This window comes from Canis lupus, chromosome 35, assembly GCF_011100685.1.
Source record: "Canis lupus familiaris isolate Mischka breed German Shepherd chromosome 35, alternate assembly UU_Cfam_GSD_1.0, whole genome shotgun sequence".
NCBI classification, from domain to species: Eukaryota; Metazoa; Chordata; class Mammalia; order Carnivora; family Canidae; genus Canis; species Canis lupus.
The window spans coordinates 27,649,094-27,674,663 of record NC_049256.1 but is presented as its reverse complement, the minus strand read 5'-3'; the positions used below and the strand labels follow the sequence as shown (position 1 = coordinate 27,674,663).

The 25,570-nt window shown below is 43.6% G+C and overlaps 1 protein-coding gene and 1 pseudogene across 1 annotated transcript; both read right to left on the bottom strand.

Moving 5' to 3' along the window:
* Positions 1-720: 720 nt before the first annotated feature.
* On the bottom strand, positions 721-1,659 carry OR10C1 (olfactory receptor family 10 subfamily C member 1). The gene has a single exon (NM_001389139.1). The coding sequence runs from the start codon at positions 1,657-1,659 to the stop codon at positions 721-723; it is 939 nt and encodes a 312-aa protein (NP_001376068.1).
* A 13,482-nt stretch (positions 1,660-15,141) lies between these two features.
* LOC100686468 lies at positions 15,142-23,746 on the bottom strand (annotated as a pseudogene).
* Between the last annotated feature and the right edge of the window lie 1,824 nt (positions 23,747-25,570).

The window sequence follows — 25,570 nt, the reverse complement described above, 5'->3', positions numbered from 1 at the left end:
CTCTTACCACTGAGTCATATTGATTCCCATAAGAATTACCTCCATTGAAACTTCCCTGGCCCAACCTCAGATCCTGGGGACGTTGCTTTGTGCCTGCTGATGGATGTAGTTAGGTGTCCCTGTGTGCATGGGTGCACAGAGCAGCAGGGCCACACGGGAGGCCAGTCTTGACCTGGGATACAGATGTGTCAGTCCTTTAAGAATCGGTGCTGAAGGGTGCCTGGTGGCTCTGCTAGCGAAGCGTCCGACTCTGGTTCACTCAGGTCCTGATCTCAGGGTCCTGGGCTCTAGCCCTGCAGTGGACTCTGAGCTCTGCATGGAGGCTGCTTCTCCCTCTCCTTCTGTGCCTCCCCCTGCCTGTGTGCACACACTCTCTCAAATAAATAAAACCTTAAAACAAAGGAATCAGTATTGTGCCTGGAGGTTTCATTACCTTGGTGGTCTGGTGCGAGGACATTTTATAACATGTCCTTAGGGTTGACTTGCTCTGCTTCGACACAGGTGATCATCCATCCTGGGTATCCTGTTCCTTAGGACAGAAGGCAGAATAGCGCGTGTGTGTGGGTTGCAGGGGTCTGAAAGTGGTTTGGCTCCATTCTTCCAAGATAACTCTGTTCTTGACAGGCTGCCCCCTGCCCAGGTGAGGACCATGCTTCCTTACCTTTGATGCTTGGTGATGGGAGGTGACTGGGAGTGACAGCCTCCATTGTCACCCCCTTGTCAAGTGTCCGCAGGCTTCATTTTCTGGAATGTTCGCCTCAGGGCAGCCTTGACATCCGCATTCCGCAGGCTATAGATGATGGGATTAAGGATGGGGGTGACCACAGCATAGAAGAGAGACAGCACAGGGTCAGTGGCTGGATTATAACTGGCCTTAGGGCGGATGTAAATGAAGATGGCCGTGCCATAGAAGAGGGAGACCACCAGCAGGTGAGAGGAGCAGGTGGAGAAGGCCTTGCGGCGGCCAGCAACAGACGGCATCCGGAAAATCGTGGCCAGGATATGCCCATAGGAGCCCAGGATGAGGCCGAAGGGACAGAGGATGATGAGGGCAGCAGCTAGGATAATCTGCAGCTCATTGAGTGAGGTGTCTCCACATACCAGCTGCAGGATGGGCTGGATCTCACAAAAGAAGTGTGGGATGGCATTGGGGCCACAGAAGGGCAGGGAGAAGATGAAGGAGGTGTGGCCCAGGCCCACCATTGCCCCACAGGCCCATGCCAGCCCTGCTAGCTGCAGGCACACCCGGGGACTCAGCAGAAGTGTGTAGCGAAGGGGTTTGCAGATGGCTGCATAGCGGTCATAGGCCATGGCAGCCAGGAGGCAACACTCTGTGGCACCGAAGAAAAGGAAAAAGAACATCTGGAGAGCACAGCCTGAGCGAGGTATGCGGCGCTGGCCTGTGAGGAGGTGGTGCAGCAACAGGGGCATGGTGACAGATGTGTAGCTGATCTCCAGGGCCGACAGCATGCGCAGGAAGAAGTACATGGGGGACTGGAGAGCAGAATCCGTGGAGACCAGCAGCACTATGAGGAGGTTGCCTGCCACGGTGAGCAGATAGACGGCAAGGAAGAATGTGAAGAGCCAGCCCTGCAGGTTGGCCAGATGGGAGAAGCCCACAAGGATGAACTCGGTCACCACGGAGCTGTTGGTGCTCATGCCACTCCCACAGGACAGAGAAACAGCAGCTGCGGAGCTGTGACATGGACAGAGGTGGCCCCTTGCTGCACCTGCTCAGGAAGACGCTGGAATACCCTTTATTTCAGGGTTTCATAGCCCGTGAGGCAGCACAGGCCATGTCCCTGTCAGACCTGCTGTCATTGGAGCCAGGTGAGCACTGAGCCCTGAGAGCTTGGCTTTCTCTTCAGTGGTCCTGGGACTCCTGCCCTTCATAGGACACACTTAGATCTGTCCTCAGTTTACTCTGGGTGGACATGTGAGTCATCCTTGTCTGGTCTTCTCTCCTTGTCCATGGAGCCCTGCCGCTGGCACTGTTCTTCTCAAAGCCAGAATTCCTCTGCCTTCAGAGTGAGAAACACCCTGTTCTAAGTCAAGGGGCTTTCCCTTGTGTTCATCTCCCTCTGGGGTCCTTCTGCGCCTGTCTTTCCCTTTCTTTCTTCTCTGTGGCTTCTCCTTCCTTTCCTCTCAGTGTATGTCCTCTGTGACCTGAGTTTCTTCTCTTTTTTATTTATTTATTTATTTATTTATTTATTTATTTATTGGAGTTCAATTTGCCAACATATAGCATAACACCCAGTGCTCATCCCGCCAAGTGCCCTTTTAAACATTCTTCATCTACCAGACCCACTTGACCCCTCTCTTTCTCAGTTTTCCTTGGAAAAATTTCATGGTTTGCACAAAGGAGGAAAGAAATTTAAAAAGTCACCTCTTTTGAGCTCCCAGAGGCAGGTAAACAGTTATTTGAAGGACTGAGGGTCTCCCTAGTTTTCAAAGATTCTTGGGAAGGACATGAAGGGTCTTTCTTGGTTGCTCATTGCTGCATCTTCCAGACCCTGAAATGCATCTCCTTTATACCCGAGCGCATGTGCAAATCCCCAAACCACACACACAAACTCCACCAATTCACACACTAACACATCACATTTCTAAATACAAGCACAGGAATGGACATAACACAATCTCACATTCTAGGTTCATCTAAGGCAGCAAATCATTATTATACAATGTAAATATCATTTCAAATAACAGTGAGAGTGAAAACACATTTAACATGAAAATATAAAACAGCAGAGATATGGTTCGATAGATGAATACATTCAAATTCTTTGCAAAACCATAACCATGTTCAAGACTGTGTCATAAAATGCAAGCTCACACACTGATACTTTGCAAGTGGAAAGTCCTTGGTTCTCCCACCTTCCTGGCTTACAGGAGACATTCTCTGAATAATATCTTTGCGTTGGAGAAATCGCTGGTGCTGAAGGCAGATGACGTCTAGTGACCTGCTCAGGATCCTCTGTCTTTACTCTGTGGATCCCTCATGAGGGAGGTGTGCTTAGATTTGGTGTCTCTTAAGAGTCTCTGAGGACCTGGTCTCCAAGCACTCGTGGCTTTCCAGGGGGAGAGCTCTCCACACAGACAATCTGTTGGAGTATGTGAGATTGCAAACAGTGTGCTGTGACCTGTGCAGAGGTTTCAGAATGTCCAGGTGCCTCAGCTCACCCAGAGCATCTCTGGCTCAGTCATCTTGATTTTATTTCCATTACTATAGATGTTCTAACATCCCTGCAAACAGTGTGGTTTATACAGCTCCTTGCTGTCAATGTAATTCAGTAATCAATATATTTGAGAATTCACTCAACCACTTATCTATTTAGACATTCCACAGAGCACTGAGAATAGAAAAGAGAAATATATATACTTTTGACATTAGTAGCTGATAAATGTCATTTTTTTGGGGGGGGAAACTATCCCTAACTTCTCTTTTTTGATTTTTTAATTTATTATCAGAAAGTTATTTTTTAAATAAATTTATTTTTTATTGGTGTTCAATTTGCCAACATATAGAATAATACCCAGTTCTCATCCCGTCAAGTGCCCACCTCAGTGCCCGTCACCCAGTCACCCCCAACCCCCCGCCAACCTCCCCTTCCACCACTCCTAGTTCATTTCCCAGAGTTAGGAGTCTTTCATGTTCTGTCTCCCTTTCTGATATTTCCCACACATTTCTTCTCCCTTCCCTTATATTCCCTTTCACTATTATTTATATTCCCCAAATGAATGAGAACATACGCTGTTTGTCCTTCTCCGATTGACTTACTTCACGCAGCATAATACCCTCCAATTCCATCCATGTTGAAGCAAATGGTGGGTATTTGTCGTTTCTAATGGCTGAGGAATATTCCATTGTATACATAAACCACATCGTCTTTATCCATTCATCTTTCGATGGACATCGAGGCTCCTTTTACAGTTTGGCTATTGTGGACATTGTTGCTATGGACATTGGGGTGCATGTGTACTAGTGTTTCACTACATTTGTATCTTTAGGGTAAATACACAGTAGTGCAATTGCTGGGTCGTAGGGCAGGTCTATTTTTAACTCTGAGGAACCTCCACAGTTTTCCAGAGTGGCTGCACCAGTTCACATTCCCACCAAGAGTGCAGGAGGGTTCCCCTTTCTCCACATCCTCTCCAACATTTGTTGTTTCCTGTCTTGTTAATTTTCCCCATTCTCACTGGTGTGAGGTGGGATCTCATTGTGGTTTTATTTGTATTTCCCTGATGGCAAGTGATGTGGAGCATTTTCTCATGTGCTACATAAGCACCTTTAAATGAAAGATTTTCTTTTCCTTGTATTTTTTGGTAGCTCCTCCCTTTTCCCAGTCTCCCTCCAGAGCAACTCTCTTTCCAATGAAACAATTCTCGTTAACAGTCTTGCATGTATCCTTTTATACATTTTCTCTGTTCTCTCCCTCACACAAATGTTTTATTTTTTAAACAAAAATGTGAAGTTCTTATACTTTTTATGTTTTGATTTTCTTTCTTAGTAGCACTTAATAGAAATCCTTCTGAGTCTTCTGGGCTAGTATGTATGTATATATTTATGTATTTATTTGGCATTATTTCATTTCCCTATTGATGATCATTCACTGTGTTATAAATAATATAACATATATATCATTAATATATAATATATTATATTAATATAATATAAATAATACAATATAATAAATATAAAAATGTCCTTATACTTATCAATTTTTATATATGAATATTTTAATTTTTATATTTGATTCTTGGGAATGAGATTGAAGAATGTGTGCATTTTTAGCTTAAGTAGTTATTTATATATCTTTTCCCAAAGGGTAGCAATTCACATTTTTTCTACTTTTTTCCCCTCTAGAATTTGAAGGCATAGTTTACTCATAAAAATTGTATAATTTTAAGGGCTCTAAGTTGATTATTTACATACAAATTATGAAATAATGACCACAATCAAGGTAGTTAACATATCCATTACCTTACATACTTAGTATCTTTTCTTTCTTGCCTTAAGAACACTTCAATCTGAGAGAGGGTTCCGCAAGATGACGGAAGAGTAGGGTCCCCAAGTCACCTGTCCCCACCAAATTACCTAGATAACCTTCAAATCATCCTGAAAATCTACGAATTCGGCCTGAGGTTTAAAGAGAGACCAGCTGGAATGCTACAGTGAGAAGAGTTCGCGCTTCTATCATGTAGGAAGACGGGAAAAAAGAAATAAAGACACAAAAGGCCTCCACGGGGGAGGGGCCCCGCGAGGAGCCGGGCTGAGGCCGGGGCTAGAGTCCCCAGGACAGGAGAGCCCCGTCCCGGAGGAGCAGGAGCTGCACCGACCTTCCCGGGCGGAAAGGGGCTCGCAGGGAGGTGGAGCAGGACCCAGGAGGGCGGGGATGCCCTCGGGCTCCCGGGGACACTAACAGACACCTGCGCCCCGGGAGAGTGCGCCGAGCTCCCTAAGGGCTGCAGCGCGCACGCGGGACCCGGAGCAGCTCGGGGGGCTCGGGGGCGGCTCCGCGGAGGGGGCTGCGGGGCGGGAACGGGAATCCAACAGCACAGACCGGGAGCACTGGGTGCCGGGACACAGCCCAGGATCCGGCCTCCCCCCGGGAAGGCAGAGGCCGGGAGGGCCCAGGACAGCGAGGACGCTCCTGCCCCAGCTGAGCAGATCAGCGGCCCCGCCCCGGAGCCTCCAGGCCCTGCAGACGGAGAGCTCCGGAGCCACTGCGGGAGCTGAATCTTTCAGGTGTTAGCACTTGGGGGAGCTGCCGTGCCCCTGCCTGGTGCAGGGCTCAGTGGGGGTTGTTTACCCCGTGAGGCCCCAGGAGGAACAACCCCAGTGGCGGGGCCAGCTCTGGAGCCCTGGATTCAGCCCCCACAGGAACTCTGAAGCACTCCGCGGAGCCGCCCCCGAGCCCCCGCGAGCTGCTCCCGCCCCGCAGCCCCCTCCGCGGAGCCGCCCCCGAGCCCCCCGAGCTGCTCCGGGTCCCGCCGTGCGCCCTGCTGCCCTTTAGGGAGCTCGGCGCACTCTCCCGGGGCGCAGGTGTCTGTTAGTGTCCCCGGGAGCCCGAGCACATCCCCGCCCTCCTGGGTCCTGCGCCACCTCCCCGCGAGCCCCTTTCCCCCCGGGAAGGTCGGTGCAGCTCCTGCTCCTCCGGGACGGGGCTCTCCTGTCCTGGGGACACTCGCCCCGGTCTCAGCCCGGCTCCTCGCGGGGCCCTCCCCCTTGGAGGCCTTTTGTGTCTTTATTTCTTTTTCCCCCCCGTCTTCCTACCTTGATAGAATCGCAAACTCTTCTCACTGTAGCATTCCAGCTGGTCTCTCTTTAAATCTGAGGCCGAATTCATAGATTTTCAGGATGATTTGAAGGTTATCTAGGTAATTTGGTGGGGACAGGTGATTTGGGGACCCTACTCTTCTGCCATCTTGCCCCTCCTCCTCATTAGTTTCTATGTCTTTTTAATTCTTCCCTAATTTCCTGGTTGACCTTTTCATCTTTTAGCAGGATGGTCATTGACCTCCACGTGCTTGAAATCCTTCCAAACTTCCTCTTGTGATTTAGCTCTAATTTCATAGCTTTATGGTCTCAAAATTTGCAGGGGATAATTGATTATTGATAATCAATAATTGATAATTTGCATTGGGATAATTGCAGATTATCCCAATCTTTTGGTATCAGTTCAGACCCGATTTGTGACCCAGTATGTGGTCTATTCTGGAGAAAGTTCCATGTGCACTTGAGAAGAATGTGTATTCAGTTGTGTTTGGATGTAAAGTTCTGTAGATATCTATGAAATCCATCTGGTCCAGTGTATCATTTAAAGCTCTTGTTTTTTTGGAGATGTTGTGCTTAGAAGAGCTGTCGATTGTAGAAATTGCTACATTCAAGTCACCAAGTATTATGACCAAGTATAATACACCAAGTGTATTATTATCTAAGTATGTCTTAACTTTGGTTATTAATTATTTGATATATTTGGCAGCTCCCACATTTGGGGCATAAATATTGATGATTGTTATGTCCCTTTGTTGGATAGATCCTTTAAGTATGATATAGTGTCCCTCTTCATCTCTTACTACAGTCTCTGGGATAAACTTTAGTTTATCTGATATAAGGATGGCTACCCCTGCTTTCTTTTGAGGACCATTCGAATGGTAAAAGGTCCTCCAACCTTTTATTTTCAGGCTGTAGGTGTCCTTGTGTCTAAAATGAGTCTCTTGTAGACAGCAAATAGATGGGTCCTGCTTTTTTATCCAGTCTGAAACCCTGCGCCTTTTGATGGGGTCATTAAGCCCATTCACGTTCAGAGTTACTATTGAAAGATATGTGTTTAGTGTCATCATGATACCTATTCAGTCCCAGTTTTTGGGTATTGTTCCCTTGGACTTCCTCTTTCTATTACAGAGTCCCCCCCTTAGTATTTCTTGCAGAGCTGGCTTGGTGGTCACATATTCTTTCAGTTTCTGCCTATCTTGGAAGCTCTTTATATCTCCTTCTACTCTGAATGACAGACTTCCTGGATAAAGTATTCTTGGCTGCATGTTCTTCTCATTGAGGACCCTGAATACATCCTGCCAGCCCTTCCTGGCCTGCCAGGTCTCTGTGGAGAGGTCTGCTGTTAATCTAATATTTCTCCTCATAAAAGTTAGAGATTTCTTGTCTCTTGATTCTTATGGATCTTCTCTTTATCTTTGGAATTTCAACCTTCACTATTAAACATCAAAGTGTTGAGCGGTTTTTATTGATTTTAGGGGGGGGGGATCTCTCTATCTCCTGGATCTAAATGCCTGTTTCCCTTCCCAGATTTGAAAGTTCTCAGCTATGATTTATTCAAATACAAATTCTGGACCTCTGTCCCTTTCCGCGTCCTCGGGAAAACCAATTAAATGTAGATTTTTCCTTCTGAGGCTGTCATTTATTTCCCTTAACCTATACTCATGATCTTTTAATTGTTTTTCTCTTTTTTCCTCAGTTTCTCTCCTTGCCATCCACTTTTCTTCTATGTCACTCACTCGTTTTTCTACCTTGTTAAGCCTCGTCTTTAGGACCTCCAGTTTGGCTTGCATCTCATTTAATGATTTTTAATTTCTGCCTGATTAGGTCTAAATTCTGCAGTCATGAAGTCTCTTGAGTCTTTTATGCTTTTTTCTAGAGCCACCAGTAGCTTTATAATTGTGCTTCTGAATTGACTTCCTGACATTGAATTGTAATCCAGATTTTGTAACTCCATGGGAGAGCGGACTGTTTCTGATATCTTCTTTTGAGGTGAATTTTTCCTTCTAGTCATTTAGCTCAGTGCAGAGTGGCCCGAATGAAGTTTTACTGGAAAAAGGAGGTAAAGAGAGAAGAGAAAAAAGAAAAAAAAGAGGGAAAAAAGAAAAAAACTGGGGGCAAAGCAGATAGAAAACAAAAAACAAGGTGGAGTATCCTCTGATTCTATATGCTGTAAATCCCTCGATTTCCCCTGGTACTTTCCAGTGCTGCTTTGTCAAAACCTCCTTTTCCTCTGTCCTTCTAGCCGGTCTTCTGTGGGAGGGGGCCTGCTGTGCTGATTCTCATGTGTATGCACCTGGGGGAGCTGCCTAACCCCCTGGTAGGTGTGCGGCTCAGTGGAAGCTGTTTATCCTGTGAGGCCCCTGGTCAGTCCCAGGTACAAGGTGACAGCAGGAGCAACAACAGTGGTGGCGGCCAGCTCTCCAACTCTGGAGTCAGCTCCCGCAGTAACTACCTCAGCTCCCAGTCTGCAGGGGCCTGGATGCTTTGGAGGCCGGCAGCTTGGATCTGCACAGCTCGGGGCCACCTGGCAGCAGGAGCGCCCTTGCTGTCCTGTGTCCTCTCAGCCTCTGCCTGTCCCACGAGGAGTGACGGATTTTGGCCTGTGTCTCCCAGAGCCCTGGTCTCTGGGTTCTGCACCACTGGAATCGTGCTTCCGAAGCTGCGCAGCCCCTTCCACCCAAAGCCCCCACCTGAGACACTACCCAAGCTGCTCCCGGGCCCACGCAGCCCCCTCTGTGTGGAGCCGTCACCTAAGCCACAGCCTGAGCTGGTCCTGGCCTGGTGAGGCGTGTGCTGCAGCCCTTTAGGGAGCTCAGCCTGGTGTGTGATGTGCTCTCCCCTGGGGCGCAGTTCCTTTGTTAGTGACCCTGGGAGCCTGAGGGCATCCCCACCCCTCCTGGGATCCTGCCAGAGCTCCCTGCGCACCTTTTCATCTGGGAAGGTTGGTAAAGCTACTGCTTCTCCGGGAATGGGCTTTCCTGTCCTGGGGGCACTTGCCACATCATCTTTTTTGCGGGTTCCCCTCCCCCCTTGGATGCTTTTTTATTTTTATTTTTTTCGTCTTCCTACCTTGATGGAGGTGCAAACTCTTCTCACTGTAGCATTCCAGCTGTTCTCTCTTCATTTTATTTTTTTTGTATTTTATTTTATTTTTATTTTTTAATTTTTTTTATAAATTTATTTTTTATTGGTGTTCAATTTGCCAACATATAGAATAACACCTAGTGCTCATTCCATCAAGTGCCCACCTCAGTGCCTGGCACTCAGTCACCCCCAACCCCACCCACCTCCCCTTCCACCACCCCTAGGTCATTTCCCAGAGTTAGGAGTCTCTCATGTTCTGTCTCCCTTTCTGATATTTCCCACTTATTTTTTCTCCTTTCCCCTTTATTCCCTTTCACTATTTTTTATATTCCCCAAATGAATGAGACTATATAATGTTTGTTCTTCTCCAATTGACTTATTTTACTCAGCATAATACCCTCCAGTTCCTTCCATGTCGAAGCAAATGGTGGGTATTTGTCGTTTCTAATGGCTGAGTAATATTCCATTGTATACATAAACCACATATTCTTCATCCATTCATCTTTCGATGGACACCGAGGCTCCTTCCACAGTTTGGCTATTGTGGACATTGCTGCTAGAAACATCGGGGTGCAGGTGTCCCGGCGTTTCATTGCATCTGTATCTTTGGGGTAAATCCTCAGCAGGGCAATTGCTGGGTCGTAGGGCAGGTCTATTTTTAACTCTTTGAGGAACCTCCACACAGTTTTCCAGAGTGGCTGCACCAGTTCACATTCCCACCAAGAGTGTAAGAGGGTTCCCTTTTCTCCGCATCCTTTCCAACATTTGTGGTTTCCTGCCTTGTTAATTTTATTTTTTTAAAAAAAATTTTTTAAACATTTTTATTTATTTATGACAGTCACAGAGAGAGAGAGGGGCAGTGACATAGGCAGAGGGAGAAGCAGGCTCCATGCACCGAGAGCCCGACATGGGATTCGATCCCGGGTCTCCAGGATCACGCCCTGGACCAAAGGCAGGCGCCAAACCGCTGCGCCACCCAGGGATCCCAGCTTCTTATCTTGATGAAGTCCCAATAGTTCATTTTTGCTTTTGTTTCTTTTGCCTTCATGGATGTATCTGGCAAGAAGTTACTGTGGCCAAGTTCAAAAAGGGTGTTGCCTGTGTTCTTCTCTAGGATTTTGATGGAATCTTGTCTCACATTTAGATCTTTCATCCATTTTGAATTTATATTTGTGTATGGTGCAAGAGAGTGGTCTAGTTTCATTCTTCTGCATGTGGATGTCCAATTTTCCCTGCACCATTTATTGAAGAGACTGTCTTCCTTCCAGTGGATAGTCTTTCCTCCTTTGTTGAATATTAATTGACCATAAAGTTGAGGGTCCACTTCTGGATTCTCTATTCTGTTCCATTGATCTATGTGTCTGTTTTTGTGCCCGTACCACACTGTCTTGATGACCACAGCTTTGTAGTGCTGTTCTCTCTTTAAATCTCAGGCCGAATTTATAGGTTTTCAGGATGATTTGAAAGTTATCTAGGTAAGTTGGTGGGGACAGGTGACTTGAAGACCCTACTCTTCTGCCATCTTGCCCCGCCTCCTTTAGCCATTATTTTAAAGGTGATGTTCTTCTGGATACCAGTTTTCTTGGGTTTCACTCTTCTGAGAATAGTTTTATCTGACATCATTCCTTAAGGATAGTTTCACTGAACATAAAATTGTATCTTTTTAAAAAGCACCATATAGATTTTCCACTTCCTTTTGGCCTCTTGTAGTTTCCAATGAGAAATAATATGCAGTTATTCAGATCAGAGGCGTATAGTTGATCTGTTGTCTTTGTGTGGCTATTTTCCATATTTCCCTTTAATTTTCATTATTTTCTGTGGTTGTAGATTGTTTTGGCAGGATTAACCTTGTTTGGAATTGTCTCAGCTTCTTGAATCTGTTATCTTTTATATATCATTTTTTTATCTTTTATATATCTTTTACCAAACTTAGGAAGTTTTTCATTATTTCTATCAATGTATTTTTTTTCAATATCATACCCTTTTTTTTCCTACCAGGACCCTCATAACAAAAATGCCAGCCTTTTGTTATTGTCTCATAGGTTTCCAACATTCTGTCAATTTTTCCAAACACTATCTGTCTTTTGCTTAGATTGAATCATTTTTGGTGACCCCAGTTCAAGTCTATGTGCTGTTTTGCCATTTCCATTCTGCCACTTCGTCCATTCAACAGTTATTTATTTTGATGATTGTAGTTCATTTCTAAAATTCCCATTTATGATTTCTTTATATTTATTTTTTGCTAACACTTTTTATTATTCCACGTATTTTATGAGTGTTTTAAATTGCTCTTTAAGCACTTTATATCTGCTTTAAAGTCTTTGTCAGATACTCCAACATCTGTGTCTTCTCAGTTTTTGCTATTCTACTTAGTATTAGATTCACACATGTGAATCTTGTTATCTTCCTTTTATCTTCCTGGTAATATCTGGTTCTATGAGCTCCCTTTTTTGGTACTCTAGATAGAGATCTAGAGCTCTAATTACCCTGGTCTGCCACGTACCTCTTCTCACCCGCACTCAGCTTGAGGAGCAGCAGGAAGAGAAAAAACATCAGTGGGGTTATTTCCACTCTCATGGAGCTGCAGTTCCATGAGATAGAGAGGTAGGTTTCCCTCTATCAGAAATTTTACCATTGTGGGTTATGTTCCCACTACTGCCACAGAATTGCTGGGCATGAGAAAATAGAAAAAAAAGAGAAAAAATAACAGGCCCTGATCTGTGACATCAGCTCTAGTGTGGGGCTCTAGTTAGACAGCCTTAATGCTTGAAATGCAGCTTCACCTCTGCCTGGGAGTCCAGCGTACCAGAGATTTAAATAAATTTCTCTTCCTATTGGTTCTGTTCTCTCAAGAATCTGGACTAGGACAGATTTTGATATTCCTCACACCAAACATTAAGAATTCCTCCTCATCCTTTCATGAAGATGGCGCCAAAGGCAAAGAAGGGAGCCCCTGCCTCTCCCAAAGCAAAAGCCAAAGCCAAAGCAAAGGCTTTGAAAGCTAAGAAAGCCGTGCTGAAAGGTGTGCATAGTCACAAAAAAAGAAGATCCATATGTCACCTACATTCCAACAACCCTAGACTCTGTGTCTCTGAAGAGAGCCCAAATATCCTGGAAAGAGCACCCCTAGGAGAAATGAGCTTGATCACTATGCCATCAAGTTCCCCCTGACTGAATCAGCCATGAAGAAAATAGAAGACAACACACTTGTGTTCATTGTTCTCTTATTTTTTTATTGGAGTTAAATTTTCCAACATATAGCAGAACACCCAGTGCTCTTCCCATCAAGTGCCTCCCTCAGTGCCCATCACCCAGTCACCCCCACCCCCCTGCCCACCTCCCTTTCCACCACCCCTTGTTCATTTCCCAGAGTTAGGAGTCTCTCATGTTCTGTCTCCCTCTCTGATATTTCCCACTCATAACTTGTGTTCATTGTGGATGTCAAGGCCAATAAGCACCAGATCAAACAGGCTGTGAAGAAGCTTTATGACATTGATGTGGCCAAGGTTAACACCTTGATCAGATTGGGATCACCTAAACTGAGTCCAGCTGGCTATAAATCTATAATTTTTTTCACCATAAAAAGAATTCCTCCTCATCTCCTTGAACCAGAGACAGAAGCTTCTCCTAGAGCTCTCTCTGACTATGGCATGGTACTAATTGTGTTTTTGATTGTGTGAAGCTCAGATTGGGAGATCCTGGAGGCAAAAATAATGACTAACACTGGCAATTTGGTAGTTCTTTGAGTTCTAGTATTCTTCCACTAGCCACCTGCTAATATTTACGTTTTGGGCAACTTAAATAGCTTCTTCCTGTATACTGTTCAGTTTGTATAGCTGAATTTAGTAGGAGAGTTGGAGTGAGTGTGTTTATGCCATCAGATTGTGAACTTGATTCTATACCTTGAAATTTGATTAACATGAAGAGAAACAAAATAGACAATGCTTATTTCTTCTAGATGCAGTTTCCCATTCTGTTTCAACCCTATCAGCCCTTGGAAAAACTGGGTGTAACAATTGTGCATAGGCATAGAAATAGCTGTGGGGTGCTGAAAGGACTACCAGACTTGTAGTCAGCAGACTTGAGTCTGAAGTTGGGCATGTTAAGTCTTGGTCAAGACCGTTATGGTTTTCTTAACTTCATTTTTCTCTTCTTTTTTAATTATTTATTTAAATAAAACTTAGTTAACATACAGTGTATTATTAGTTGCAGGTAGAATTTAGTAATTCATCAGTTGCATACAACACCTAGCGCCCATTACTTCAAGTGCCCTCCTTAATTCCTATCAACCAGTTGCCCCTTCCAATCTATGACCTGCCCTCCAGCAACCTCAATTAGTTTCCAAGACTTAAGTGTCCCTCTCTGTTTTCATCTTATTTTACTTTTCCTTCCCTTCCCCTGTGTTCATCTGTTTTGTTTCTTAAACTCCACATCTGAGTAAAATCATGTGGTATTTGTCTTTCTCATTTTGCTTAGCATCATAATCTCCACCCACATCGTTGCAAATGGCAAGATTTCATTCTTTTGTTTTTGTTTTTGCTTTTTTAAAGATTTCATTCTTTTGGATGGCTGAGTAGTATTTCATTGTGGATATATATATATATATATATATATATATATATATACACACACACACATTTATTTATCTATTCATCTGTAAATGGACATCTTGGCTCTTTCCATGGTTTGGCTATTGTGGATATTGCTGCTATAAACATTGGGGTGTGTGTCCCCCTTTGAATCACTGTGTATGTATTCTTTGTATCAATACCTAGTAGTGCAACTGTTGGGTTATAGGGTAGCTCTATTTTTAACTTTTTGAGGAACCTCCATACTGTTTTCCAGAGTGGCTACACCAGTTTGTATTCCCACCAATGGTGCAAAAGGGTTCCCCTTTCTCCACATCCTCACAAACATCTTTTGTTTCCTGACCTGTTAATTTTAGCCATTCTGACCAGTGTGCAGTAGTATCTCATTGTTGTGTTGAGCATTTTTTCATGTGTCTACTGGCCATTTCTCTTTGGGAAATGTCTGTTCATGTCTTCTGTCCATTTCTTGACTGGATTCTTTGCTTTTTGCATGTTGAGTTTGATAAGTTCTTTATAGATTTTGGATACTAGCTCTTTGTCTGATAAGACATTTGCAAATATGTTCTCCTGTTCTGTTAGGTTGACTTTTAGTTTTGTTGATTGTTTCCTTTGTTATGCAAAAGCTTTCTATCTTGATTAAGCCCTAATAGTTTATTTTTCATTTTGTTTCCTTGCCTTTGGAGACATCTCTTGCAAGAAGCTGCTGTGGCTGAGGTCACCAAGGTTGCTGCCTGTGTTCTCCTCTAGGATTTTGATGGAGTCTTGTCTCACATTTAGGTCTTTCATCTATTTTCAGTTTATTTTATTTTTTTTTATAAATTTATTTTTTATTGGTGTTCAATTTGCCAACATATAGAATAACACCCAGTGCTCATCCCGTCAAGTGCCCACCTCAGTGCCCATCACCCAGTCACCCCCACCACCCACCAATATTACTCAGCCATTAGAAACGACAAATAGCCACCATTTGCTTCGGCGTGGATGGAACTGGAGGGTATTATGCTGAGTGAAATAAGTCAATTGGAGAAGGACATTTTTATTTTCTATAAAATAAATATAATTAAAAAAACATTGACACAAAATAATACTTTTAAATCAATAACTGTAGAAAACAACCTATTGTTATTTGGATGGTAGAATGATTGGAGATTATTATATATGACTATTAAATAGGACTAACATAAAAACCTACTCAATATTCACAGCAGTCAGGTGTTTGGGGACGATGTTGGCAGCACCTCGTTTTTCCACTTCAGCACTGATGGCAGATTGGGAGCCATCCATCTTGGAGATAGTGGTGTTGTTCACAATGGAGCTGGCCCCCAGGGAGACTGAGAGGGTAGGAATACCCCCACTCTGGATCACAGAGATCTCATTGGTCTTCATGGTGAGACCTCCATTGAGCATGATTCCATACCACAGGGTCCATGTTCACCAAAGGGACCAGGATTTCCTTTGGAAACATCTCAGGGACTCTCTTCCCATCAGTTCCTAACAGAGCCATGGTGTTCTTGATGGCCAGTTTCCTCCCACAGAGAGCTGAGCTATTGTTCGCCCCATGTGTCATATAGTGGACCTTCAAGTTGCTTTTGGTGGTAAAAGCTCACCCATATATGTTACACACAAAAGGCTTCTCCCCAGTGTGAGTCTGCTCATGAATTTGAAGAGCGCTCCCCTAGATAAATTCTTCTCACACCGTGTATACCTGTGTTGTTTGGCCTGTTAGCATGGCTGGGCCACTAGCAAAGGTGTCATGCCTGCGGATATGGGCGCAAGTCCAACAAACGCACCAGGGACTTCAACTTTGACATAGGTTGGCTGGGCTTGGATAAATGTTGATGGCAGACTTCTAGACCTTCCATCTCAGTGTGGCTGTTCTTGGAGCTGTCTGCTTTGCCACCAGCATCAGGAGACCCGGACTGGATGCCCTCTGCCTGGCTATTGTCCAGGGACAGGACCTGGAAGGATGTGGTCTTCAGCACATCTGGACTTCGGCTCTGGTACTCCTGGTCTCCCATCACCGAGGACGGTGAGTTGTTGGTCAAGCTGTCGCTCTCCAATGGACCATTTTCTCTGCTGCTCTGCTGCTGCTAGACAAGAGGACCAGGACCCACCTTCCCTGGGGCATCTAGGGCAGCTTTCACGGAGAACCGGAGAGTGGGTGATGCTGAGTGGATGTTGGGAAGAGGCACGGGGTCCTTCAGGGAGCTGCCAGAAGCGTACTGGGTGGCTGAGCTAGTCAACATTGATGCTCTCAATGATGTCATCATAACAGGTGGCACCTGCGCTACCATTTTCGCTGACCATCGCAGCCTCTGGACCCGTAAAATCATAGGGGTTCTCAGGCAGAGGCGTGATGGGAATCTGGCCATCTATGTGCATCTGGATGTGCTGCTGCAGCAGGACCACATTCATAAACTTCTTCTGGCAGATGGCGCATGATTGCTGCGTCTTTATGGACATGTTGGTCTGGTGAATCCTGAGGTGTGTCTTCAGGTTGCCCTTGGTGGAGAAGGCCTGACCACAGATCTTACAATGAAATGGCCTCTCCCCGGTGTGGGTGCAGTAATGCATCTTGAGGGAGCTCTGGAATCTCAAGAACGGTGGGAAATGAGACATTTGTTGGGATCAGTAGTGGCCTTGTCAATGTTCACCACCAGCTTTTGTAATTTCGGGTCTCTGACCCTGGCTGGGGGTCCTACTCCCTTGGAAGCCACCAATGCTGGGGAAGTGTGGTTTGCAACCCCCTCCACCACCACCCCTCGATAGTAGGGGTCGGTCCTTACTTTCCCAGGAAGGCCTAGGCTGCAGGTCATTGGGCAGTGGGTTGTGCATTAGGTACTTGGGGTTAGTCCCTGAAGAGAGAATTCTGAGATAGCCCTAGACTGGGGATTCCTCTTAAAAGGACAGGTTTGTTGTCTAAAGAGAGACTTAATTCATCTACAGGGCTGGGTACAGAGATTGCATAGGGAATGTCATTGCCTGTTGCCATTTTGTCATGGAACTCTGCAAAGAGCTGGGGGTTGGCCTTCACCTGATGATGTCAATGAAAGTGCACCTTGAGGTTGCCCTTGGTGGTGAACCAGTGGCCACAGACAGCACAAAAAGGGTCTCTCTCTGGTATGGGAGGTGAGGTGGATCTGTAGGAAGCTATTGGTCCCCAAAACCTTCCTACAGTACTTACACCTGTGCTTGCAGAGGATGGCCTCATCTTTGGGTTTGGCCTCCACTGGGGACACGTTCGGCGGCTTCCCCTTCCCTTTCTTGGATGGGTCTAACACCATGGTGGAGAAAGGGCTCTGGAAGAGCACAGAGCCAGGGGCCTGAGGTAGCAAAGCACCAGAAAGGCACGACATGATGTTCAGCAGCACCCTTGTCATATGGGCTTCAGGGTGAAAGGTGCCAGCCCCTGGGCCACAGAGCTGACGGTGGAAGGGATGTTTGCACAAGGTAGTTTGGCCGGTTTCAAGGCATCCAGAGACAGGCCCTGGCTGCCAGCTTTCTGGCTGAGCAAGGCCACGGCTGTGGAAACCTGCTGGGACATGTGTCTGCCCAGGGTCTTGAGAGTGTCCACTCCTGCCACACCAGAGTGGAGGGCCCAATGTTCGGTGAGCTGCATATGCTGCAGCTGCTACTGCTGCAGGCACAGGATCCGTTCTAGGATCCATGGGATGCTGCTGGCACCGGGCTAGGGGGCTGGCGGCACCTCGGCACAGCACTGATTCACCGCCACTTTGGTGCCCTGCAGTGCTTGCAGAGTCACGTTAGTGTTGGCCACTTTGCCTTTGGGTAAATAGCGTATGTCCTGGGACGTGGAGAGCAGAGCAGCCTCTGTCTTCAGGTACATGACAGGTTCAGCACCCAGCTTCTCCTTCAGCTCCCTTGATCCGCCACAAACCTCCCTGTGACCATCCTTTTATATATATATTTGGAATTTGATTTGCCAACATATAGTATAACACCCAGTGCTCATCCCTTCAAGGGCCCCCCCTCAGTTCCCATCACCCAGTTATCCCAACCCCTCGCCTACTTGCCCTTCCACTACCCCTTGTTCGTTTCCCAGAGTTAGGAGTCTCTCATGTTTTGTCACCCTCTCTGATTTTTCCCACTCATTTTCTCTCCCTTTCACTTTTTTTTATATTCCCCATATGAGTGAAACCTTATAATTATTGTACTTCTCCTATTGACTTACTTCACTCAGCAGAATACCCTCCAGTTCCATCCATGTTGAAGCAAATGGTGGGTATTCGTCATTTCTAATGGTTGAGTAATATTCCAGTGTGATATATATATATATATATATATATATATTAGTCAAATATTAGTTGACCATATATATATGGTCAAATATTAGTTGACCATAGAGTTGAGGGCCCATTTTTTGGGTTCTCTATTCTGTTCCATTGATCAATGGATGATCACAGCTTTGTAATACAACTTGAAATCTGACTTTGTGATGCCCCTAGCTCTGGTTTTCTTTTTCTATATATATATCACATCTTCTTTATCCATTCATCTTTTGATGGACACTGAGGCTCCTTCCATAGTTTTGCTATGTGGACATTACTGCTATAAACATTGGGGTGCAGGTGTCCTGCCATTTCACTGCATCTGTATCTTTGGGGTAAATCCCCAGCAGTGCCATTGCTGGGTCATAGGGTAGCTATATTTTTAACTATTTGAGGAACCTCTACATAGTTTTCCAGAGTGGCTGTACCAGTCTCCCACCAACAGTGCAAGAGGGTTCCCTTTATCCACATCCTCTTTAACATTTGTTGTTTCCTGTCTTGTTAATGTTCACCATTCTCACTGGTGGGAGGTGGTATCTCATTGTGGTTTTGATTCGTATTTCCCTGATGGCCAGTGATGCAGAGCGTTTTCTCGTGTGCTTGTCGGCCATGTCTATGTCTTCTTTGGTGAAATTTCTGTTCATGTATTTTGCCCATTTCATGATTGGATTGTTTGTTTCTTTTCTGTTGAGTTTAATAAGATCTTTATAGATCTTAGATACTAGCCCTTTATCTGATAGGTTATTTGCAAATATCTTCTCCCATTCTGTAGGTTGTCTTTTAGTTTTGTTGACTGTTTCTTTTGCTGTGCAGAAACTTTTTATCTTGATGAAGTCCCAATAGTTCATTTTTGCTTTTGTTTCCCTTGTCTTCATAGATGTATCTTGCAAGAAGTTGATGTGTCCAAGTTCAAAAAGGGTGTTGCCTGTGTTCTCCTCTAGGATTTTCATGGAATCTTGTCTCACATTTAGATCTTTGATCCATCTTGAGTTTATCTTTGTGTATGGTGTAAGCAAGTGGTCTAGTTTCATTCTTCTGCATGTGGATGTCCAATTTTCCCAGCACCATTTATTGAAGAGGCTGTCTTTTTTCCAGTGGATAGTCTTTCCTACTTTGTCAAATATTAGTTGACCATAGAGTTGAGGGCCCATTTTTTGGGTTCTCTATTCTGTTCCATTGATCTATGGATGATCACAGCTTTGTAATACAACTTGAAATCTGACTTTGTGATGCCTCTAGCTCTGGTTTTCTTTTTCTATATTTCCCTGGCTATTCAGGGTCTTTTCTGATTCCACATAAATCTTAAGATGATTTGTTCCAAGTCTCTGAAGAAAGTCCATGGTATTTAGATAAGGATTTCATTGAATGTGTAAATTGCCCTGGGTAGCATAGACACTTTTCCAATATTAATTCTTCCAATCCATAATCATGGAATATTTTTACATCTCTCTGATCCCTGTGACCATCCTTACTGCCTTGGACTGTGTGGCGGGTGGCTGAGCGCAGTCCTGGAGAAGTCTCCCGCAGGCATCGGACCCTTGTTGTTATTCATGATGAGCACAGATAGATTTTTAGTGCAATTTTTCTTATGTTCTAAGAACTCTGAGAAGCTGAAGAACTCTGCACAGCATTTCTCACAGATGTGAGTCTCCTCCTGAGGAGTCCTCTTTGCTGTTATTCCATTCCTGTTGGCTTCACTGCTGTTCCCTGGGTGGTTCATTGGAGCATCCGGCTCTGCTCCCCCACCACCCACTGATTCTGCTACAGCTGCATCTGCAAACTGGGGCTGGCTGCTGCAGTGGCTACTCGCCCTTGTCCTCCTCCAGGGTTGATGTGCTGGGGTTACCTCTGTTTGTGGCTCGACAGGGTGTAGGCATTGGGCCACCTGGAGAACCTCCGAGAGAAATACTATTCCTATACCATTTTACAGATAAGCAATGGAGTCACAGAATTGCTAAGAAACTTTCTAAGGTCATATATCTAAGGTTGGTTATTTTTTTCATTTTTATTGGAGTTCAATTTGCCAACATATAGCATAACACCCAGTGCTCATCCCGCCAAGTGCTCCCCCTCAGTGCCCATCACCCAGTCACCCCAACCCCCTGCCCAATTCCCCTTCCACTAAAGATGGGTTGGTTATTGTTCAAACTCAAAGAATCCAAAATTATTTTATTTTTTCCTTTTTAAAATTTAAATTAAATTATTGAATATCTAGTACATCATTTTCAAATGTAGTGTTCAAAAATTCATTAGTTGCATATAACACCCAGTGCTCATCACATCCTGTGCCCTCCTTCATGCCCATCACTCAGTTACCCCAACTCTCCACTCCCCTCCAACAACCCTCAGTTTGTTTTCTATAGTTCAGAGTCTCTCATGGTTTGTCTACCTCTCTGGTGACTTCCCATTCAGTTTTCTCTCCCTTCCTCTATGATCCTTTGTGCTATTTCTTATATTACACATAAGAGTGAAACCATATTATAATTGTCTTTCTCTGATTGATTTATTTTGCTCCACATAGTACCACCCAGTTCCATCCACGTCAATGTAAATGATAGGTATTCATCATTGCTGATGGCTAATATTCCATTATATATATGTGTGTGTATTTATATATATATTATCTTCTTTATCCATTCATCTGTTGGATGTGCTCCTTCCACAGTTTGGCTATTGTGGACATTGCTTTTATAAACATTGGAGTGGAGGTGCCCCTTCAAATAACTACATCTGTATCTTTGGGGTAAACACCTAGTAGTGCAATTGCTGGATCATAATGTAACTCTATTTTTAGCTTCTTGGGGAACCTCCACACTGTTTCCCAGAGTGGCTGTACCAGTTTGCATTCCCACCAACAGTGTAAGAGGGTTCCCCTTTCTCCACATCCTTGCCAATATTTGTTGTTTCCTGACTTGCTAATTTTAGCTATTCTAACTGGTGTGAGGTGGTATCTCAATGCCAAGTGATATGGGGCATTTTTTTCATCTGTCTGTTGGCCATTTGTAGATTTTTTTTCTGGAGATATGTCTGTTCATGTCTTCAAGCTGTGTTCCTAACTGATATATATACTACATTGAGAATTAGTAGCAGTTTCATGAAATAGGTTAAAAAATTAAGGATTGGATCACTGTATTTGAAGTATTTCATCAGATTATTCCATCACTTAACAAAGCAAAGAAGGATTTGAATTTCTGGAGTGTGAATTCCTTTGCCTGATACAGAATAGGTAACCAAATAACTCTGGAGACCCCTACAGCATTTAACCTCTCTCAGACTCCAGCTTATGGCAACTGTTACTGTATTAAATAAATGTGCTCATCAGGACTTGTATGAGGGAGGAGCCTACCCATTCCAGCAAGCAGCTGCTAACACCATCAGTTTGAAATTTTAAGCAATTAAAAATGGTCTCCTTGGAAATTGCTTTTGCCAAGCACAGTCTTGTTTTACTGAGGTCACTTGAGGGCTCATTAGAAAGCTTACAGAAAATTATATCATTAAAATGGTATAAATATTTTCACAAAGTAAGTACATAATTGTTTAAACACCTCAAAACTATTATCTCTGAAGAGCAAGATGCCTTATCATGGCATTCAAACCAACCACATCCAGGGTAATCTCCAGAGGAGGCCACTTTGTTCAGCAGTTGGTGCGCTTCCTCAGTTTTTCTCCTAGTTTTATCAACTTCACAGTTGAACTAGAAGAGGTCTCTGGGGAAGGCCACTTAACCGGCAACATTGGCATGCACTTTTCTCAAAGTTTAAGGTCTCCTCAGGGAAACAGAGATGGGTAATTACACCAAAACCTCCCTCCACTGAGAAGTAGGAAATGTCGTTACTATTGGAAAGGAAGATGCTGTAAGAACCTTTGAGTGTTTATTTTTCTCTAAGAGCTTCTACATCCAGAATGAATGAAAGCTGTATCCTTGTTAATATCAACTCTGTGTATCCACAGAAACATTCACTCACTTATTCTCTTATTTCATTCAATTAGTTATTATAATAAACTAGACCCTTGTGACAATGATCTTCCAGAATCAAAGCTCTAATTAAACCACCAATTTACTTTTATTAACATACTTGAGTAAGTTTTTATATACACACACAAAAATGATATGACTAATGGTTAAATCCTGCTTTAAGGCTGATTTGGAAACTTTTTTTTTTTTTTTTTTTACTTAGAGAAAAACATAATTTTTGTCTTCAGACTCACATCTCAGAACTATTCCTGTGACTGTCTCATTTCAACCTCACTCAGATCCAACTGCAAATTCATATAAAATGAGACCACCTATCAGGTAGAAACATGCATCATGACTGCAGGGACCATGAATCTGGATCTATGACTCCCTGTGCATTTTCAAACAATGTTATGCAGAACAGTACTGCAGAAAATAGAATCAAATGGAATTTGAGAGAAGATATTTGAAACACCAGTTCATGCAACCATAATGTTTCTCTCTTGTATGCTCAAATATTTTTCCAAGAAACCTCAGATTAATCCTCATTTTGGAATAATTACATAAATATGCAGGACAAGTTCGAGTGACCTATACTTTGTTTGATCCTTTCAGGGATCACCATATAGTACTTGTCATGTGAAAATTATTTTTATGGTTATGTGAAACATATATTAGGGGAAATGGATTCTATTTTCTCTTTCTTATCTGCAGTAAGCATCTAATATAAAATGTTCTACCTTTTCATTTTATGAAATGGTTTTTACAAATGAGCTGTTTTGACAAATAGTATTAACTATAGTGCATGGCACCCATGAGTTGGCATATAAATAATTTATATAATGATTTCCCAGTGACTGTTTATGCAAACCAAGGTGAAATTTTATGTTCTTTTTACTTACCAAAATGATTCTGAAAATTTTAATGTCTACCAGTCTGCTTTATGAGTAAGGAGTTGTTATTTGCTTATATTTGACCCAAAAGATTACTGCATCTTTCAAAAAGCATCTTTCTTCTCTGAGAACAAACTGTATTATTTGGAAGGCAATTAAGTATTTTAATTTGTGGAAGTTCTACATGGAGAAAAGTAAAACCACGCAATATGACAGTTTTTCTTCACCTGCAGTCACCTCACCTTCCATAGCCTATATGATCATTCTTATTCTGTTTTGAGATGCTTCCCTTTGAATCACTAATACACTTCCTTAGAACCCTAGCGGTATTATGAACATATTTCCTAATACACTCACTTCCTTTTCATGGTGATTTTTCTGTGCCTCAATGGTCAGTTTTTCACTCACATACTGTTTCCCTTATCATTCTTCAGCTCAGAGTTGCTCCTTTATTTCACAGTATTTGTTCTCTAAATTCTTTTTTTCCTGATCGCTACTTGTTCCCCACCACATAAAAATTTCTTTTACTTTGACGCTTGCATCTTGTTTTCCTCACCTACATACTTTCCAGGCATGCTACTACTCTCACAGAGCCTTGAGCACTTGTACCCATGCTTCCTCCCAGCATCTACTCTGGCCATTTCCAGGGTGTCCATGCAGATAATTGAGCATCCACACTGGCTGTCACACTGGCCCAGTCAATATCCAGGTAGATGGTCCAGCTTCCACATTAACTTCAGACCTTCTTGACCTCATTAATGTATTATTCCTCTTGGAATTGCTGTCAATCACCAACTTAGTGTGAGGCATTGTGGTACCTCCTGGACATCCAGAAACACAACTATGAAGTCAAGTCTTCACTCTCATCCTCTAATAATCCATCATATAAGGACAGGAACAGATGTATCTAGAAGGTAATCAGAATAAAATGTAGGAAGTGTAACAGTTCATCTGAAAAGTGTCACAAGAACAAAAGAAGGGCTCTGGAGAGACTTTCCAAAGTAGATGATTAAAGGGTTTTATGAGTTCATCATGTACCAAACCTGAACTTCTATCCACATCTATATCCTCCCTTCACGGCTCTGTGCTTGATCTTGGCTAAGTTCATACAATTACCTGTTTCCTTTCTCCTAATGCTTCTCCAAAATTTTTATTAATGTATAATTTACACACAGTATTATTTCACCCTCTCACTATATGTTTTATTGATCTGTAACCAGCCGTGGCCAAGCCATAGAATGTTTCCATCACCTCCAAACCTGTCCCATGTACTTTCCTAGTGAGCTCTCTCCCGCAGCCAGCCTTCATAACCACAGATCTGTTCCTTTCCTTATAGTTCAACCTTTGTGAGAAAGTAATCCTATAATTAACTGTAAAAATGGAATCACAGTAACCTTTCCTGTGACTTCTTTTTCATTTCTTGGCTTCAAAGCTACCCTCAGTTGCTTAATCTCCACTTTATCTGAGCATTCAGGCCTCCCCAGACCACATTGCTGCCCCCATGAAGCTGGACCCATGGTGGTATAGGATCAGAGAGGACAGTGGGAGGAGACAAAGTTGGCCCTTTCCTCTGACTTCCAGCCCCCAGCATGCTTACCTCCTGTCGTACTCCCACCAACACTGAAAGCAGCCCAAGGTATCTTCTTATTGGAGTCTAGAAAATCAGGAGAAAATTCTGTAGGCATGCACTCTGGTGTGTTTATAAAATTATAAAAATCATGCTCAGTGGTCCCTGCTGCCCCTACTCCCTTCAGGAATCATCACAGGACTCATTGCCCCTTCATTCCCATACTGCTCTCTCTCAGGAGTGACCTCACCTACCACCACAGAGGGAACATGCCCCATTAGACTCAGTTCACACCATGTTCCTACTTCCAACCACTCTTCCAAAAACTCTTTTACCTCAGGGTCATCAAGAACAAGTATTTCAATCATTACTGAGAAATCAGATTCAACCACAATACTTTGCAAAATGCAGAGAAATGATTACCGGCCTTGAACAGGAAAGTTTCTGTAGGATGGTGGAGGCAGCAAGAATGGACACAGCCTGACTGTTAAATGCTCTTCCTATTAATACTCTTCTACTTCATTACATCAGATGTGAGTGATCAACACTGTCTTGTCAACATACAACTTTTACTTACATTTTTGGCTGTCATATCTTTACTTGGAGGATAAAACTGTGCCAACATATTGGCCAGCTTCCTCTTGTAGTGGCTTTTTTAAGCCACAGGATATCCATGTCAGGATTTCTCCACAAAAGCCCTACTTTTAAAATTTAAATTTAATTAGCACATGTATAGTACTCCATTAGTTTCAGATGTAGATTCAACAATTCATCAGTTGTGTATAATGAATACCCGTTGCTCATCAATCACATCACCTTCCCTCCTTAATGTGCATCAAACAGTTACAAAATCTCCGTACTTACCACCCTCCAGTGATCCTCTGTTTGCTTCCTCTAGTTAAGAGTCTCTAAT